Source organism: Myxine glutinosa, chromosome 5 (assembly GCF_964187855.1).
Source record: "Myxine glutinosa chromosome 5, kmMyxGlut1.1, whole genome shotgun sequence".
Taxonomy (NCBI): Eukaryota; Metazoa; Chordata; class Myxini; order Myxiniformes; family Myxinidae; genus Myxine; species Myxine glutinosa.
In genome coordinates, this window is record NC_136265.1 from 69,722,781 (window position 1) to 69,743,575 (window position 20,795).

A 20,795-nucleotide genomic window follows, 5' to 3' on the forward strand; every position below is an offset into this window, starting at 1 on the left:
ACAAGTTTATGACAATCTAAAGATGTGACATGAGAGGTGTATTCAAGATCATTGCATCACGCCATATCAATCGCTCAACACCAATTCAAAATCCTGTGTGTTCCGCAATGTTACCTCTCTCCTACATCAAGTTTGGATGACTTACTGTGGAAGTACATTCGACATCCGGCAGTTACGTAACGATCCCGAACATATCTGCGATCTGATATGTTCTCTTCACCACAATGTATTAAACCTGGAACATTTCCTTTAAACCTGAGATCAGGTTTTGTTGGGTGGGCAGTGAAAATCCACACAATGTCTTGGATTGTACCCCTTGTTTGTAATCATGTGGTCACTGTTCTTTTGAATCAATGGTGGCCACTCTTGGATAAGGATGAGCTGTACGTCACACCATTCAAGTTCAGTCTCATCTCGCCCTCTTTCCCACTGAACACTAGCTTGCGCTATGACAGTATTCTACATTCCAATTTGATTTCTGGATCTGGGTTGCTCTACGTGTGTTGCTGGTTCATGAGTTCCTCCCTCCAGCTTAACAAAGCAAAGTTTCCATTCATGTGTTGCTCGTCATATTTTCCCACGTCGTCCCACCCCTTCCCCCTTGTCCTGCCACCTCTCTGCTCCCTCCTTGCTCCTCATCCACATGGGTCCTCCCCCACCCTAGTGTCTCTTCCTGGCTATTGTTATTCTCTGGTTTGATCGACATAAACCCTATTGTGGCGGATGAGTTGCACTGTATATCAAGAACTACATTTGTCACTCTGTGTACTGCTTTTCCATCTCCCAAACCCCAGAAGTACCTCTGGCTACAACTTCCCCTCCACTCCCACCTTATGATTGTGTGTTTAACCATCCTTTGGTAAAACAGTGATGACTCCATGTATTTGTTTGTATGTATATATATATATACATGTATATATATATATGTATATATATATATACATGTGTATATATATATATATATATATATATATATACATATATATATATATATATATATATATATATATATATATATGTATATATGTATATATACATATATATATATATATATATATATATATATATATATATATACATATATATAAAAACATGTATATATAAATATATATATATATATATTGTTACGGTTTTCGCGCGACCCTCCTGCCCTTACCAAGGGGAGATTAAGCCCCTTGTTCTTTTTGGGTCGTCACAACCGAGAGACTTGAATCGCCACTTCCGGTGGGACGCGAGACAGGGTTTCGGGACGATGTTCGCACGTACCTAAGTACTCACGTCGCCGCGGAAGTGGGGATCAAGCCTCGCATGAACCACACGTAATTTGAGTACGTCCGAGCGGATGACGTACCACGTGGTCCGTGCAGATCTCTGGTATTGGAACCCGATTTGAGCGGTTTTATTCGTACCACGCTTAGTCAATGATGGAAAACACAAAAGCTGTAGAATCAAAGGAAGAACACAGGTTTAATAATTATTTACACTACTATGTACAAGTCGAAGAGACACAGAGCAGAACTTAAACAGTCTTAATTTATCCCCAGACATGGCCCGATCACACTCACAGGGGGAAATGAAGAAAGGAAGATGTTCACGCGCTGAACGCGCCGACTTGGTCGTCCAGGAACGGCTTCGCCCGGCGTGGCTCTCCCCGGTCACAGCACGTCCCTCGATGAAGGCAAGCAGGCGGCGGGAGGGATCCTTTCAGCGCGTCTCTCGAACAAAGGGCAGAGCATGCAGGCGGGAAAATGTATGCGTCTCTCGCCAGGCTTGGCGGTTTCTCACAGCGCGATTAATTAACGGCGCGCTCTCACTCGCGTAACTCGATCGAAAGGATCTGCCTCAAGCTCAACCAAGCGTTTAACTTGTAAGAGCGCCTCATTAACTTGGTTCATGCGTGTCTTCTCTCTCTCTCTTTGAACTCTCAACTCCTGAACCCTCTTTCTCTTCTCTTTGGTTCAGCGCACCTCCCTCAGAACTGAGGTGGGGGCTTTGCGCAATGGGTTATATTGCTAACCCCCTTAGCTCGCTCGAATGTTCTAACCACTCCCTTCGAGCCCTGATTGGCGGCTCGCGCTTACCATCGGCTTCTCCTCCGCCTTCCTTCGGTCTTGCCTCGACTTGTCAGGCCTGCCTCGTGTTAATTTGCACCAAAAACCACAGTATCGAGGCGGCATAAGCAATGAAAGGGACCTAACTCTCATTATTCTACTCAACGCAAAACTAACACAGGAAAAGGACTATGCTTACATTTACTAAGACATAACTGAACTATCACGAGGCTACATGTTGTAATGTGACTAAACTATGAGGGGGAAATTAACCTTTATTGTACAAACTCAAAACCGCAACTATATATATATATATATATATATATATATATATATATATATATTGTTGCGGATATGAGGACTGTATTTTTTTTTTGATTGTGTGCCTTATTATTATTATTATTGTTTATTCTGCGCCCCCTGCCTCCGGAGCTGTGTAAAGGTGAAAGGGCATCCCATAATTAGTCCATAAGCATACACGTCAGCCAATAATAGAATACCCCTGTTCGATAGTTATATCTTATTCTGTGTTTTAGGGTAAGGCTGTGTCTCCCATTGATTGAAGTACTCCATTGCACCAGTGAAAGAGATAGATTCCCTTCATTCCCATTCCCAAAACCTCCATTCCCCCTTTTCGTCGTTTGGCAATTACCTCCCCTCCAATAACCGCCATTGACCACGAGGCAGGGTCGGAGAAGAAAGGCGTGTCTCCACCTCGTCATAGAGGGGAGGAGTGAGCCAGCCCCACTCGACCAACCATGAGCCAGGGGTTTGGCTAGAGAGGGCGGAGGAAGAGCGATCGGGGAGGTTCGCAAAGGTTGAGGGGCGGGGCCTATATAACCGACAGCGCGACGCTCCCCCAAGCGGTTGAGAGTTGAGAAGAGAGAGGGTCCAAGAAGCAGAGCGGAGTTGTGTGGTTTTGGTCATCAGTGGTTGCGTTGTGGTGGTCAGTGGTTGCGTTGGTTGCGTTGAGTGGTCGGTGGTGAGGAGTGATTGGACCAAGAGAACATCCAAGGAGAGGACATCCCAGAAAGCACAAAGCCTGTTGTAATCCTGGAAGAGCAGCGGCGGCCACAGCAGCAACAACCCCCAACAGCCGCTTGGGGCCTGGACGGCGGTTTTGAGCAGGGCCGCGAAGGAACGGCGGCTGCTAAACGCGCCAATCGTGCTGCACAATACAGCTCCAAGCCATCCTCTCCTTCCAGCCAACTCCTGTCATCATTCCCCGTGTGAGTCTGTCTTTTGTTTGTTCTGTCCCGGGGTTAATTAAGACTGTAGGTAAGCTAGTATTTGCACTGTGTCACCTGCGTCTTATGTGTTGTAAATAAACGTGACTGCTTTCTTTTTGCTTAGGTGTGTAAATAGTAAATAAATTTAGTAGTATTTCCAAACATTTCTTTGCCTTCGTCTTCCTCTTTGCATTCGTCGTTTTAGTCTTTTCCAGATTGGGCAGCTGCGGTGCGATACGGCCAAAGTTCTGGGTGAATCGGGTGAGTCGGGGAACAACTGTTCGGTCGCGGAGCCTTCGCTCGGCAAACAACATCCTAAACCGCGATCAGTAACAATTGGTGTCAGGAAGTGAGATCGGACCCGAAGCGCGCTTAACGCGCTCAAAATTACAAAGTACCGAAATTGCTTTTGTTTTACAAAACCCGAATTTTGAAATCGCGCCATGGCTGGTCAAGGCGACGGGATGCCGGTGGGAGAGATAGACGGGGTAGAATCGACCCAGGACCTCGGGGAAATGTATGTGGATGAAAGAGAGGAGGAGAACATTGGCAATGTGGTTGAGGGGGTATCAGGCGCACAAAATGGCGTCCTCGCGCATGTGGGTGTAGCGGCACCAAATTTTGCCGCGCCCGCGACCGTAGCAGCGCCACTGGTGGATTGGAATCTTTTTATGATCCAAATGAAGGCCCTTATGGATGCTCAGAGTGAGCGATTGGAGGGCCAAATGGGGGTAATGGGGAACCGGATGGATGCTCAGGGTGAGCGATTGGAGGGCCAAATGGGGGTAATGGGGAACCGGATGGATGCTCAGGGTGAGCAAATGGGGGTAATGAGGGACGAAGCGAGGGGTACCGGTGAGGGGTTAGACAACGGGATAAAAGAGGTAAAGAATGGGTTAACGGGGGTGGAAAATAGAATGGCTGCCCAGGAGAATCAGATAGAGGAGGTGAAAAATGGGTTAATGGGGTTAGAAAATAGGATGGAGGACAAATTGCGGGAAATAGGGGAACAATCTGCCAGGGAAATCAAACGAATGGGGAACCAGATAGAGGAGGTGCAAATCGGGTTAGAAAGTAAACTGGATGCTCAGAGGGATGAATTGGGACAGATGAGGGTGGCATCTACAAAAGAGATGGAGGAGATGAAAGAGGGGATACGACGAGGTGTAGGTGAGGAGGTTTCGGGGCTACGCGAGGAGGTAAAGCGAGGTGAGAAGCGTATGGAGAAAGAGGTGAGGAATAATACGGCTAGGTTACAAGGGGGAATAGAAGATCTGACGGAGGAGGTGGAACAGCTGACGGAGGGACAGAAGGAGTTAGTGGAGCAGGTTCAAAGGAACACTGCAGTACTCGGAGGGTTAAAGGCGACACAAAAAGAAATTAAAAACGAATTAATAGCGACACAGAGGCAATGTCAGATGGTACGTGAGGGACTGACAATGAGGGTGGACGAGGTGACAGAGATAATGGAGACAAAGGACCGGCAGGTGAGGATGCACATAGAGACGGTCACGGTAGCCTTAGAGGACGAACTTGAGGAGACGCACCGGGAAATAAAAGAGGTGAAGCAAAAATTAGAGGAAGTGGAAGAAGAGGTGAGTGAAATTAAGAAGGGACGGACAGAAACTAAGAGGGAGATAAAGGAGGAAGTAATGGAATTGGTACAAGGTCTGTGCTCGAATCATGATGTGCTGCTCACTAACCAAATAAAGAGTTTGCAGGTGGCGAAAGAGGTGCGGAGACGAGGTGCCAAGGTGAGTGGCGAAATATTCGGCAATGTATATGATGTGAGGAAAGCTTCAGTCGGCTTGGGGATTGGTTTGGATCCGGGTGTTCGTGAAAGGCCGTTGTTGAAGTGTGCGATAGGTCAGGTGTGCGGAAAAAGAGGTGTGCGAGAATGTCCGACCATGGGGTGTGTGAGGAAAAAGTGCGCGCCGACCAGTGAGTGTGCTGTCGAGAGTGAGTCGGTCGTAGCGCGTGTGCGAGGGAGCACATGGAAGCGCGGTGTGGCGAGTGTTACGGAGGAAGTAACGAAAGAGTGTGCGCAAGAGGATGCGCGAGAAAGGTGTGTAACGGACGGGTGCATGGGGAAAGCGCATGCTGTCAAGAGTAAGGGAGAATGCACGCCTGTGGTGAGTGTTACAGAGGATGTAACGGGAGAGTGTGCGCAAGAGTGTGCGCGAGAAAGGTGTGTAACGGACGGGTGCATGAGGAAAGAGTGTGCTGTCGAGAGTAAGGGTGAGTGCGCTGTCAAGAATGGAGGTGAGAGTAGTGAGAGTGACACGGAGCGTGAGTTGGTTGTGACAGGTGAGCGAGGATGTACACCTGGAATGGAAGGATGCACACCTGGAATGGTAGAGCGTGTGTGGGAATGCACACTTGAGTTGGTCATGAGGCACGTGGTTGGGTGTGCGAGTGAAAGCACACCTGTGATTGTCACAGAGGAGGTGGCCGAGGAAGGGGCGCGAAGAGGTGTGTTGGTGAGGTGTGCGAGCGACGAATGTGTGCCAAGGTGTTCCGTGGTCAGGTGTGTGACCAAGTCTGTGAGCGGAATGAGTGTACCGAGGTGTGTAAGGAAAGGTACGAGGAGCATGGGAACAGCTGGAGGTATGAGCAAGAAAGGGGTAGCGTATGCGTGTAAGCATCCAGGTGAGGCATCGACGGTAACCGGGTTAGCGGTTAGAGCGACTTATAGCCGAATCGGGCCCTCGGTGCGTGCCGGGCTTCGCGTGCCGCGAGAACCAGCGGGGATCTGAGCCACGGCGGGTTCGAAAGGACCGCCGTACGCGATCCACGCTGGGCCTCGCTTGGAACGGCCGCGTCCGTGCTCAACTAGGCGGAGCGGGCAGCTCGATAGGAAGGGTCGTCATGGCGACCACCTTTTGTTGAGACGTGCCGGCAGGTCGAGATCGGGACATTGGATGGCTCCACGCCGAGGTGGTGCGTGGGATCTCGGCCCGGGTAAGCCCCCGTCCCTGCCCCGAATGCGGGACGTATCCAGCCGCTGGCACAAAACAACCCGCATTCATTGCTCGGCTGTACGAAGCCGAGCTTTAGAAGGGAATTGGCGCACCGAGAGGATCTAATAAGTAGACGGGTGATGAGGATAGTGTTTTGGCCCCGAAATTAGAAAAAAAAGCAAAATTTGATGATGGTACGGTGATTAGCAGTAAATGACAAATTTTTGATTTGTTGGATTTGGACGAGCGAAATTGATAGTGGGACCTCCCCGATGTGGTGGGATGGGCAGTCCACCATCCCCCCACAGAAGGGGGGGGCAAAGGAGCACTAGGTTTATGGGGTTGATGGCAGTGAAAACTAGCCCGGGTGGGTTAGGATATTGTGTGTAGGGATCTAGCGAAGATGACATTAGGTGACGTTAAGGTTAGTTAGTGACAAGGATACCTGTAGTGGGGACGCAGGTAGATTAGCGTGGATGATAATGATGTGGGAGCGCAATAGTTTAAAGGGACGACTGGGAAGCGCAAGTTTCAGAGGGGAGTAGTTAGATGAGATGATGCCGTGTGTTTGAGGATTGAACAGGTGTGATTGCACAGGTGTGCAACTGAACAGGTGTGTGGAGCAGTGTATGAGTGAGTGATGGTGATGTGTGTTGTGTTGACCAACTGGTCCAGGAAGAGGAGGAGGGTGCAGGTGGCACCAGGTATGATTGCACAGGTGTGCAACGACAGGTGAATGGGGGACAGGTGTATGGAATAAATGGTATGGAGTATTGGAATGGATGGTCGTGGAGTGAGTATGGTGGAAATTGTGGAGTGGAGTGGATGGTGCGAAGGTGTGAATGGGGGAAGAGTGGACCCCCATCACGGATACCCGGGGCGGGTAGTGTAAGTGTTAGGTAGAGGGTACAGGTAAATTGTGGTTGGATATTGGCATCTGTGGTGCGGGTGAAAGAATGGTCTTTGGATGGGTGCATTAGTGTTGTGGAAATGGCTGGGCGTGTAGCCTGTTAGTGTGTGTAGTTGGTTGGGCGCTCCACCACTGTGAGGATGTCGGCCAGGTGAGGCCGCAGGTGGGCTCTGGGAGCCGGTAGTAGTTGTTGTGGATGGGGCCTGAGGATCCGGAGGACGGACCCGGGTAGCCCAGTGCCAGAGGGCACCGAGTGGGGTGACAGAGCCAGGAGGGGCTTTCCCCAGTTAGTTAGGTTAGGGTGAGGAGCTAGGTAAGCTCGGGTGGCAACTACAGTGGTGGAGGTGTGCAGGTGGGTAGACCTGCTGGGAGAGCTACACGTCACAGCCCAGAAATTGTGCAAGGGCACCGGGAGATGAATCGGGGGAGTGAGACCCCAAATTGAGAAGCACCACAGTTTGGTCAATGGGAATTGGTTTATAGAACCCATAGTGTAAGTTGGCCAATGGATTGGCAGGGAAAGACCCCGGGTAGTGTAAAGTGTGTTAAAATCATTTAGAGGATAGTTAGGATGAAGGATCTCCTCGCACCATCTGCATCCACTCACCTGAGGTGACAGGTACTCCCCACCATGCCATGTTTTGATTATTTTTTACTGTGCAAATGTTTGGATTGTGAGACGCATCATGACGTGGGTGTGACATTGTGCGTAATTCCATCTCTCCCTCCTTATGAGGATTGATGACGAATTGGGTGATGGCAAATTTTGGATAGTGGGGGAGTGAAGACGAATTTGGTATAAGGGAAATAAGGGGAAGACGTGACGGTAGCGACGGATTGGTAATGTGTAGATTTTTGTACATATGGGGTAAGGGCAAGGGTAGTGTAGGTGACAGGGGGGTGACGTACGGTAGGGACGAGCTTTCTCATTTCGCTCTCCGTACGCATTTCGCCTTGCATTGCCTTATTGACGTGTACCCTTGTGACCTTACCCCTCGCTCATTTCTCTTGTCCCCCTTTTGTCTCCCACATGACCTGTGCGCCATGGGGCGCCGAGGGGAGCGTGCGTGAGTCGGCCATTGTGCGCCCGGAACTCTCAGAACCAGCTGTCTGCATCGATGCACCACATTATGGACCACATGTCTGTGGCCGAGCACCACTTATGGACCCCATGGGTTGGGGCATGGCCCCTCTGCTGGAACCGGCCATGAGGGCCCGAAATCTTGCTGGCGGACCTTGGCCACAGGGCACCGATGCCACACAGGTGAAGCACACGTAGTCGGCCCTGTGGGCCATAAATAAAATAAAATAAAAAGGACACATTGGGCACACTTTATTGCAAATAGGCCGCCAGTAAGAAAATGAAAGAATGACAACATCTGGAAGAACAAATAATAATAACCAGCAGAGGGAGCCGAAGAGCAAGAGATCACCTGCAGGGTTAGGGGTTGTTGATTTATTTTTTGTTCTTGAACAGTGGTGACTGCACCGATTGGTGCTTGGGGGTGTATTGGTGCGTTTTTGGGTGCTTTCATGGTGCATTGATGCAGAGCAGACTGTCTCCCCCCCCGGAAAGAACAATCACAGGTCCTGGGTTAGTTTTGTAAATAAAAATAGCGTCATTGTAAATAATGCTCCCCACCGTCAGTGTATAGTTTGAAGACAATTCTGCAATTCGGTTAACTGTGGGCGTAAGTCTGTTAGGCAGGGTGCAATGGAGCAGCGGGACACATTTATTTATGTTTTAAAAACTGTCGCACTCAGGGTCAGGTTAAAAGTAGAGGGAACTACACCTACGTGTCACACTAAATAAAAGTTGTAGGCCCGGGACGTGCCTAAGAGGAGGAGGGTGCAGTGTTGCGGATATGAGGACTGTATTTTTTTTTTGATTGTGTACCTTATTATTATTATTATTGTTTATTCTGCGCCCCCTGCCTCCGGAGCTGTGTAAAGGTGAAAGGGCATCCCATAATTAGTCCACAAGCATACACGTCAGCCAATAATAGAATACCCCTGTTCGATAGTTATATCTTATTCTGTGTTTTAGGGTAAGGCTGTGTCTCCCATTGATTGAAGTACTCCATTGCACCAGTGAAAGAGATAGATTCCCTTCATTCCCATTCCCAAAACCTCCATTCCCCCTTTTCGTCGTTTGGCAATTACCTCCCCTCCAATAACCGCCATTGACCACGAGGCAGGGTCGGAGAAGAAAGGCGTGTCTCCACCTCGTCATAGAGGGGAGGAGTGAGCCAGCCCCACTCGACCAACCATGAGCCAGGGGTTTGGCTAGAGAGGGCGGAGGAAGAGCGATCGGGGAGGTTCGCAAAGGTTGAGGGGCGGGGCCTATATAACCGACAGCGCGACGCTCCCCCAAGCGGTTGAGAGTTGAGAAGAGAGAGGGTCCAAGAAGCAGAGCGGAGTTGTGTGGTTTTGGTCGTCAGTGGTTGCGTTGTGGTGGTCAGTGGTTGCGTTGGTTGCGTTGAGTGGTCGGTGGTGAGGAGTGATTGGACCAAGAGAACATCCAAGGAGAGGACATCCCAGAAAGCACAAAGCCTGTTGTAATCCTGGAAGAGCAGCGGCGGCCACAGCAGCAACAACCCCCAACAGCCGCTTGGGGCCTGGACGGCGGTTTTGAGCAGGGCCGCGAAGGAACGGCGGCTGCTAAACGCGCCAATCGTGCTGCACAATACAGCTCCAAGCCATCCTCTCCTTCCAGCCAACTCCTGTCATCATTCCTCGTGTGAGTCTGTCTTTTGTTTGTTCTGTCCCGGGGTTAATTAAGACTGTAGGTAAGCTAGTATTTGCACTGTGTCACCTGCGTCTTATGTGTTGTAAATAAACGTGACTGCTTTCTTTTTGCTTATGTGTGTAAATAGTAAATAAATTTAGTAGTATTTCCAAACATTTCTTTGCCTTCGTCTTCCTCTTTGCATTCGTCGTTTTAGTCTTTTCCAGATTGGGCAGCTGCGGTGCGATACGGCCAAAGTTCTGGGTGAATCGGGTGAGTCGGGGAACAACTGTTCGGTCGCGGAGCCTTCGCTCGGCAAACAACATCCTAAACCGCGATCAGTAACAATATATATATATATATATATATATATATATATATATATATATATATATATATATATATATATATATATGTATGTATGTATCGTCGCATCTACCCTGTAATGAAGACCTCAGGGTGACAGATGACCAAAACGAGCTTTAACTCTGAGGCGTATGAGCCGAATTGATGGCGCTACCTTTTGCACGTGTGGGGGTGGTGGAGGGTAGCGAGGTCCTTAACTGCACATGGGGGGGGGGGGGGTAGGTGGGGTTATTTGATCCCCACAACAAATAAACGTACAATACAACAAATGAAATGCAACAAATAATGGTTTCACACACACTTGGCGCCCATCGAGAAGTTTCGGCTGGGTGGTGTTGTAGTGTCTGGGTACCATCGGCGATTATGCTATTTTAATCATGGGCCGGTCGCATGGCTAGCTGAGTGTGCTTTATAAGAACTAGGGCATGCCCGTACTATATATATATCTAAAATTATATCCCCCCCCCCCCCCCCTCTATTTACATGAAATGGTTTGGTCCATTCGCAAAGCCAAAGCGAACGGCTTGCGAGTACGGTGACAATCCCCCCCCTCTATTTACATGAAATGGTTTGGTCCAAAGCGAACGGCTTGCGAGTACGGTGACAATCCCCCCCCTCTATTTACATGAAATGGTTTGGTCCAAAGCGAACGGCTTGCGAGTACGGTGACAATCCCCCCCCCCTCTATTTACATGAAATGGTTTGGTCCAAAGCGAACGGCTTGCGGAGTTTGGTAAAGAAATCGCCATAGCGTGCACAAATGCGCAGGAAAGCGAAAGAATCGCAAATTAGTTTTAATTAGTTTTAAAACATAGTTTAACGCCAACATAGCGGCAACATAGTTTGCCAACGTGAAATAAATGAATACGCTCTCAAATGTGCCGTCCGAGGCAGAGTCTGTTCGCCACGTTCGGCACACGTGATAGCTCGCTGCTCTCTGATTGGTTGAATCGTTTTTTGGACATAGCTCGCTAACTACTTCTCCGATTAATATGAAACCTTGAAAAGGCACATCCTCGGGTCCCCAGCAATATACCTGGCAAGTTTAAAGTATATCGGACCCGTGGTTGTCGAGAAACAGCGGTCACAGACATACAGACATACAGAGATTACTGGAATTATAGATAGACTAGGGCATGCCCGTACTATATCTATATCTAAAATTATATCCCCCCCTCTATTTACATGAAATGGTTTGGTCCATGAAATGTTTTGGTCCATTTGCAACGCCAAAGCGAACGGCGAACGCTTTACATGAAATGGTTTCGTCCATGAAATGTTTTGGTCCATTCGCAACGCCAAAGCGAACGGCGAACGGCTTGCGAGTACAGTGACAATCCCCCCGGGGTTTTAATTAGTTTTAAAACGGAGCTTGGCAACCGCTGGCGTTCTTTAGCCGGCAGCTTCGCCCGCCCGAACGCCGTTACAGTACCTTCGACCGCGAGTTGCTCGGACTTCACTTGGCGGTCAGGCACTTCCGCCATCTGCTCGTGCGAGTACAGTGACAATCCCCCCCCCCCCCCTCTATTTACATGAAATGGTTTTTATTAGTTTTAAAACATCGTTTAACGCCAACATAGCGCCAACATAGTTTGCAAACGTGAAATAAATGAATACGCTCTCAAATGTGCCATCCGAGGCAGAGTGTGTCCGCCACGTTCGGCACACGCGATAGCTCGCTGCTCTCTGATTGGTTGAATCGTTTTTTGGACATAGCTCGGTAAGTAATTGTCCGATTAATATGAAACCTTGAAAAGGCACATCCTCGGGTCCCCAGCAATATACCTGGCAAGTTTAAAGTATATCGGACCCGTGGTTGTCGAGAAACAGCGGTCACAGACAAACAAACGTACAAACGTACAAACGTACAAACAAACACACAGAGATTACTGGAATTATAGATAGATGAAGGGAAAAAATCACAAGGGCAATTGCACACTGGGAATTTATCCATAGGCCGTAACTAATTAACATAGCTCCACCCCTCGCTTGGAGACACATAACGCTTACACGGACATCCGGTCCCAACTAAAATGCATCGAGGTGGCTTCACGGCATACGGAGCACGCTACTCTATACAATTCTACCTCAACTACGGCATTTCATTACCTACCTCCATACACATAACGATGTCTATATATATATCTCTTTCTCAGACGACATGGATCAACTTTTAACCATTCATCCCAACTATATCTTGCTCATATGTGGTGATTTCAATTGTCACCATGCAAATTGAATGTGTGTTGTTACCTCTCTCACCATCCATGTCACTTCAGGAAAGGACGTCTGACTCCATGGGACTGATTCAATCTGTATGCTTCCTCACCCAGATTTATGACAATGGAAATCCTCGCTGCTGGAATTGGTGATGACCAACTTCCCCGCCAATGTATCTTGCTCTTCCTCTTCCCCAATTGGTTCATCTGATTATGTGCTTGTGAAGCTCAACAACTCTCTTGCCATTTTCAGAGCACAGGTTAATTCCATGAGAGATACTCGATGGTGATTCTATTTACTTTCTAGCAATCTGCATGGATGCAATGTATGTCTTGATGCACCTGCAAAATAATAAATGAAAGAAAATGAAATTAATCCCATCTCGTCTTCAGTTATCACATCCATCCTTCCGCCCGTGGTACACCGAATTGTGTGGTGAGGCAATTGCTTTGAGCGCAACTTGCATTCTCCTTCCGCAAAGCTAATCCGACCGAGGTCAACCTCAGATCATTCCACAAAGCTTAAACCTAGTGTCTGCCCACTCTTAGGAGAGCCAGTAAATGTCTGTCCAACCTCAAGATTGGACAGATGTTTTCATCTGTCCAACTTCTCATGTACAAAATCTGCAATGACGGGTCACCACACGAAACGTGCTTTCACGGAACACTTTATTATAAGAAGGGACAGGACGACTAAAACGGAGAATCTTGGGATGAAAGAGAGACGGACACCAAAACGGGCAGATAAATAAGTAAATGAAACACACTCACGATCCAATATAACAAAAACGCGAAATACAGAAAATAAAATCTCATCAAAGTGGCCATGAGCACACAATAAAAGATGTAATGTGAGGTGTTTTAAAATATACGGTGACCAGGGATCGAAAATACTCTACCATGAATATGTCTTCAACCCACAGCTGCGGCACCCAGCGGAGACAGGAAACATCCAGCAGGTGAATAGATAGCGGAAAAAGCTAAGCGGTATTAAGTTGTTGGGCTGCCGGCGTTGGTGGGAGGGGGGGGGGGGGGGAATGAGATCCAGTGCAAAATCCCCCCAACATTCAACATTTTATATGGAAGCGATTAGGTTCCAGAACTGGCCAATATGACAAAATCCCTCTCCAAAATCCAACTTCTTCCCCTGCATAAGTTGTGATTATTCTGCCCTCCGTAAGGGGATAACCAACATCGCAAGTTTACATATAGAACCAATCCAAAATCAAACCAAGGAATGGAGAATTTCTTTTTTTTTAACAAACAAATTAATATTTATAGGCTCTCCTTTTGAGTTCAATGACCAGAGAGATCATTGGTCTTTGTAATTGATTGATGTAAAGATTCCTGATACTCCATATGATAATCTTATAACTTGCCAAGCGTGTAATGAAGTAGGATTAAACATTGGATCAAAAGCTCAAAAACAATGCATATTTTGTGATTATATTCTAATTACCAGAAGAATGTCTGGTAATTACCGCGGCGGCATAGGTACTTAGGTACGTGCGAGAATTCTCCCGAAACCCTGTCCTGCGTCTGCCCGGGAGTGGCGATTCAAATATCGCGGTTGCGACGACCCAAAAAGAACAAGGGGCTTCATCACCCCTTGGTAAGGGCAGGAGGGTCGCGCGGAAACCGTAACAATATATATATAAAGAAGAATGTCATCAAAGTGATTATCCTGCCCTCCGTAAGGGGATAACCAACATCGCAAGTTTACATATATAACCAATCCAAAATCAAACCAAGGAATGGAGAATTTCTTTTTTTTTAACAAACAAATATTTATCGGCTCTCTTTTTGAGTTCAATGACCAGAGAGACCATTGGTCTTTGTAATTGATTGATGTAAAGATTCCAAAATGTGATAATCTTATAACTTGCCAAGCGTGTGATGAAGTAGGATTAAACATTGGATCAAAAGCTCATAAACAATGCATATTTTGTGATTATATTCTAATTACTCACCCGAAAAAATATAAAAAGGAATATAATTATTTTAAAATTGCACCAAAAATGAATTACTTTACAAGATTGATAAGAGAACTGAATATGAAGTCTGATGGTGATAATACACCTTTCGTAACGATGAAAGAGATTGATAAAATTAGGATGATGTTCCACTGATTAATGATACATATATTATTCATGACTATCATTTTTGGCAAAACATCAACACAAGTTATTATATAAATGGATTATTTAGAAATCAAACCCGAACTTCAGATAAACTAGAGAGTTTCAAAAAAATTATTTTCTAAATATCTAAATAAATACTTTTTTTTACCTGTCTGAGAAAATTTAACAACCATAAAAATCTACCGAATTCATTGAGATGTCTAATAGTTGGTTCAAGCGGATGTGGGAAAATTTGTTTGCTCTTAAAGATTATCGTTACTCCAAACTTTTTGGATCATGAGAAATTAATAATTTTCACAAAGTCAAGTTTTCAACCCGAGTATCAACTACTCTCGCAAGGTTTTAATGCGGGTCTTCAAAAAGAAGACTTTATCGGTTTATTTAAACTTCAAAACAAACAATTACTAAAACATTGAATATATAATGCAAGTATTTTGTCATTCCCAAAAATGTAAAAATAAAACCAATCCTTCACTATCTTGTAATCTCTGTGATAATACGGATGACATACCTTCACCCCAAGATTTGGATAAATCAAAAAAGAACCTACTTTAAAAAAAAACCTACTTAAAATAACCTACTACATCACGTAAATGAGAGGAACCAAACGGTTATGGATAGCTACTACGCCAGAGGGAGACATTCTTCTTGTTAGCTCGTCACCTGCACAGGAGATGGGGTTTTGCAATAACGTGTGTGTGTGTGTGTGTGTGTGTGTGTGTGTGTGTGTGTGTGTGTGTGTGTGTGTGTGTGTGTGTGTGTGTGTGTGTGTGTGTGTGTGTGTGTGTGTGTGTGTGTGTGTGTGTGTGTGTGTGTGTGTGTGTGTGTGTGTGTGTGTGTGTGTGTGTGTGTGTGTGTGTCTGAACTGTAACCTTTTTACCATTTGAGCTATTGTCATCAAATTTTCGACAAAGCTTTATTATGATAAAATGGAGAAGGCAAATTAAAAATTTTGTCAAAAGGTTTTTCATGAATCACCTAAAATCATGAATTTTCATCCAGGTTTATCCAATTTATCATGCATCACCTAAAATCATGAATTTTCATCCAATTCACCTGAAATTTTAATTTAACATTTGAGTTTTGTCATCAAATTTTCAACAAAGCATTATTATGAGAATATGGAGATGGCATGTTAATAATTTGGTCAAAAGGTCAAAGGTCAGCATCACATAAAATCATACATTTTCATCCAATTGACCTGAAATTTAAAGAACTTGCACAATTGGGTCACTGAATTGGTTCTCTAATCAAAAGGTAGGAGTCGATTATTTATTTTTTTCAATCAAAAGGTCAAAGGTCAAGGTTGCATAAAATTGTCAATTTTAGTCCCGGAATTTTAAAGAATTTGTATATTGGGTCACAGAATTGGTTTCCCAATGAAAAGCTAGAAGCTGATTATTTTTTGGGTTATAAAGCTCAAAGGTCAAGGCTGCATAAAATCATCAATTTTAATTTTGTATATATTTTTTTATGTTTTCGTTATTTTCAGCATACAGAAGAAAAAGAAGACATCTGAATATAAACGGATGCGGACGGGCTTTGCATTTTCCGATGCTTTCTCGTAATTGTATTTATCTTCATCAATCATCCTTTCTACTCCCTCATCGCTCGATAAGAAATAATGCTAATACTTTTATTTTATTCAAGCTAAATTCAACAGCTAAATTTTGTTTGTTCAAATCTAATTTGTTTGAAATAGTTGTCAACTATGCTATATACTTCAAAGGTTATTTGAATTTTTTCCCACATGCTTTTTGTGACGTGTCTTTGCAGAGAAACAAATGAAACTGGTTTCATGTTCCAACTGTTCGCAGTTGTTCGACCTGGAAGTTTTCAACACACACACGACTCAGACCATTTGTGAAGAAAGTGACAAATTTAGCATCGTGTCTTACAACCGTTTTTGTAAAAGTTGTACAGAGACCCTCAAGAATATCCAAGGAAATGAGAGACCACACAAATGTTCTGTGTGCGACAAATCATTTACCGTATTATCAGCTTTAAATCTTCATCAAAAAGTACACATAGAGAAGCCCTACAAGTGTTCCTTGTGTCCAAAAGCCTTTGTTCAATCGAAAAATTTTGATGAACATCAAAGCATGCATGCAGGCAAGAAGCCTTACAAGTGCCCCGTGTGCAACAAGGCTTTTGGTTTTATCTCAGAGTTGCAAACACATGAAAGAATCCATTCCGGTGAGAAGCCTTTCAAGTGTTCTTTTTGTTGCAAAGCGTTTGCTCGCTCGTCAAACTTACACGTTCACCAAAGAACACATACAAGAGAGAAGCCATACAAGTGCTCTGTATGTCATAAAGCCTTTATTCAATCATCACATTTACATGTTCATCAAATAATACACACAGGGGAAAAGCCATACAAGTGTTCCGTGTGTCATAAGACTTTTGGTCAATTGACACATTTCAACCACCATAAAAGAATACACACAGGAGAGAAGCCCTACAAGTGTTCTGTGTGTTATAAGGCATTCACTTACAGGACAACATCAAGAGAGCATGAACGAATACACACAGGAGAGAAACCCTATAAGTGCTCTGTGTGCTTTAAAGCCTTTGCTAGATTAGTTTCCTTAAAGATTCACCAACGAACTCATACAGGAGAACAGCCACACAAGTGTTCTATGTGCAACAAATCATTTACTGTGTTATCATCTTTAAAACTACATGAAAAAATACACAGTGGAGAAAAGCCGTACAAATGTTCTCTTTGCAGCAAGGATTTTGCAATTTCTTCATCATTGAGAAGACATCAAATCATTCATACGGGCGAGAAGCCCTACAGTTGTTCTGTTTGCAGCAAGGAATTTGTTGATTCAACACATTTACATCAGCATCAAAGAATACATACAGGAGAGAGGCCCTACAAATGTTCTGTGTGTCCTAAGGCCTTTAGTCTCTCGCAAACATTGAAGAACCATCAAAGAATACATACAGGAGAGAAGCCCTACAAGTGTTTTGTTTGTGGCAAGGTTTTTGGGCATTCCTCACATTTATATCAACATAAAAAAATACACAGTGGAAAAAGACCATACAAGTGCTCAGTTTGCGGTAAGGATTTTCCAACATCCTCATCAATGAAAAGCCATGGAAGAATTCACACCGGTGAGAAGCCTTACAAGTGTTCTGTGTGTGGCAATGCGTTTACCTGTTCATCAACTTTACATAAACATAAAAAATTACACAGTGGAGAGAAGCCCCACAAGTGTTCTATTTGCAGAAAGGCATATTTCACCGTATCATCTTTGAAAGCTCATCAAAGAATACATACAGTCAAGAAGCAATACCAGTGTTCTGTGTGTGCCATGGATTTTGCAAGTTCCTCATCAATGAAAAGACATGAAAAAGTTCATACAGGTGAGAAGGAAAGGGTATAAGGGTTGTAATTGCAGACCTGGGAGCGGCTATTCCAAAACCTGCCGTTGTAATGATCAATTTGGATGAACAAAACTAAACACAATGAAAGCAACAGTAAACGAGAACGACACTCGGTATAGCGCATACCTCCGCCAGGCTGAACAGTTTATGTTTTGTATCCCACTGAAAGGCCGGATCTGCATCCGGACCTGAACCAAATTTTGAACAGCTTGTTATTTTCACCAAAGCAAATCATCTACCAAGTTTTGTCATAATCCATCTACAACTTTTTGAAATAACGTTTTTGGCCCCGTCTCTCAATGGTGAAGAATTGCTTTGAGAATTAAAAAAAAAAAACTTAGATCTTCTCCAAAATCTAATCAACTCTTCCTTATCACTCACCCAACCTCTCCACCAAATGTTGTCTGAATGTGTCAACAATGGTGTGAGATATCCCTCTTACAGATAAGAAAAAAACCAAAAAAAACAAATCAGAAATACGTTGTGCAGAGCATGCTACTTGTGAAATCCCGAAAACAAATTTGACCTTTAAAATGTGTGGTTGTTATCAGTTATCAGTGACCTGATATGCAAATCCTCTTCAAATTTCAAGTCAATCAGATGAAAATTGAGGATATTAGAAATTTGGCCTATGTTGACCTTTTGGCCTATGTTGACTTAAAAAATAATTGGTGGTTGAATTATGTGGTGATATGCAAATGCTCTTCAAACTTCAAGTCAATCGGATGAAAATCGACAATTTTAGAAATTTGGCTTATGCCAATGTTGACCTCAAATATAATTAGTAGTTTAATTCGGTGATCTGATATGCCAATCCTCTTTAAATTTCAATTCAATCAGATGAAAATTAAGGATTTTAGAAATTTGACAAGGTTGACCCTTGGCCTATTTTGACCTTTTGACCTCAAAATCAATAGGCTTCTTCACTATGACCAACTCAAGAAAGATGTCGTGCATAGCACGATACTTGTGAAATCCAAATAAACAATAGTTGCCATGGAAACAAGATTTTGGTTATTTCGAAAATTTGACCTGTCAAGTATTTTACATTATTGAATGTTGTCCACCACAAATTTGGTCGATACATTTTGTAATTGTGGCCTAATAGGTATTTTGCATGTTTAGGATGGCATTGACCTTGACCTCTTACCAATTTTGACCAGGTTTTATACACATATATGGCACATACGTACAAATAGACCATGTAAGATCGAACTGATATCGTGAAAAATTCCTGAGGTTTGGTAATAATAAAATCACGAAAAAAAAAATCCATTTGATTGTAATGGGGGCGGGCATAATTGTTGTCTTGGACAGCAATTTCCCTCTGCCACTTTGGACTTTTCTCTTTGCCACGTGGGACCTTTCTCTTTGCCACATGGGACTTTTGTCTTTGCCACGTAGGACTTTTCCCTTTGCCACGTGGGAAATTTTCCATTTGCCACGTGGGACCTTTCCATTTGCCACGTGGGACTTTTCCATTTGCCACGTGGGACTTTTCCATTTGCCACGTGGGACTTTTCCATTTGCCATGTGGGACTTTTCCATTTGCCACGTGGGACTTTTCCATTCGCCATGTGGGACTTTTCCATTCGCCACGTGGGACTTTTCCATTTGCCACGTGGGACTTTTCCATTCGCCACGTGGGACTTTTCCATTCGCCACGTGGGACTTTTCTCTTTGTCACGTGGGACTTTTCTCTTTGCCACGTGGGACTTTTCCCTTTGCCACGTAGGACTTTTCTCTTTGCCTCTTGGGACTTTTCCCTTTGCCCGTGGGACTTTTCTCTTTGCCACGTGGGACTTTTCTCTTTGCCACTTGGGACTTTTCCCTTTGCCACGTGGGACTTTTCCCTTTGCCCGTGGGGCTTTTCCCTTTGCCACATGGGACTTTTTCTGTGCCACGTGGAACTTTTTGCTTTGCTGTCAACACCAACCAAGATAAGCAGAACCTGAAAAAAAAGAAAAGTAACAATAAATTATATTTTTCACCCTCTTAGTTTGGTACAGAGGTGGTTACCACTGGGGAGCCTTTTGATTTTGTCTTGTGACCCTGAAGTGTAGAAGGCCTTCAAGCAGAAGGTCTAATAGGGTGTTTAGGTTTTAAAAGGTCTAAGGAATCTAAATTTGTCTAAAGTTTCCAAAGTGGGTCTTAGGGTCAAGGGGTCTAAGTGGTCTCAATGGTGTAAAGGTCTTTCATTGTCTAAGGGGTCCATCAAGTGTAAGGGCTTCAAATGTCTACATGTCCAAAAGGTATGTTCCTTCATCCATAATTTCTAGGCGTAATTAATAGACAAAATCATGGTCCAATAATAAGTAATTCAAAGACGTACTCACCGTCTAACTCATGTTGAAACTACGTAATTCATAGACATACTCCCATTGGTCGACCAAGACTTAGCTCGACAAGGGTTCACCCGTCCACCAATGTTTTTTAGTTTTATATACAGTGCCCTCCATGATTATTGAAACAGTGAAGTCAAGCTTGTTATTCTTGCTCAATAAATTTGGATTTTAAATAACAAGATGAATATGAGGGAAGAGTACAGAAGGTCATCTTTTATTTCTTGGTATTTCTATGCATATATGTTTTACCATTGCAGAACAACAGCATTTCTTATGGTCAGTCTCCTCATTTTAGGTAAGCATATGTATTGGAACATATTAAAATAAAGTAAGTTAAAGTTGTATAATAGTTAGTATTTGGTTGCATATCGCTTGCATTGCATGCAATAACTGCATCGAGCCTGTGACCCATTGACATCACCAAACTCTTGGTATCTCCCTTTTAGATGCTTT

The 20,795-nt window shown here is 44.5% G+C and overlaps 1 protein-coding gene across 1 annotated transcript in view; it reads left to right on the plus strand.

The window, feature by feature from the left end:
• The window catches only part of LOC137428543 (uncharacterized), a 36,035-nt gene that overhangs the window by 6,472 nt on the left and 8,768 nt on the right, over window positions 1-20,795 (plus strand). The window contains exon 4 of the mRNA XM_068118453.2: window positions 16,381-17,976. Coding sequence (XP_067974554.2) covers window positions 16,381-17,976 — 1,596 coding nt within the window. The remainder of the gene's footprint in view (window positions 1-16,380; window positions 17,977-20,795) is intronic.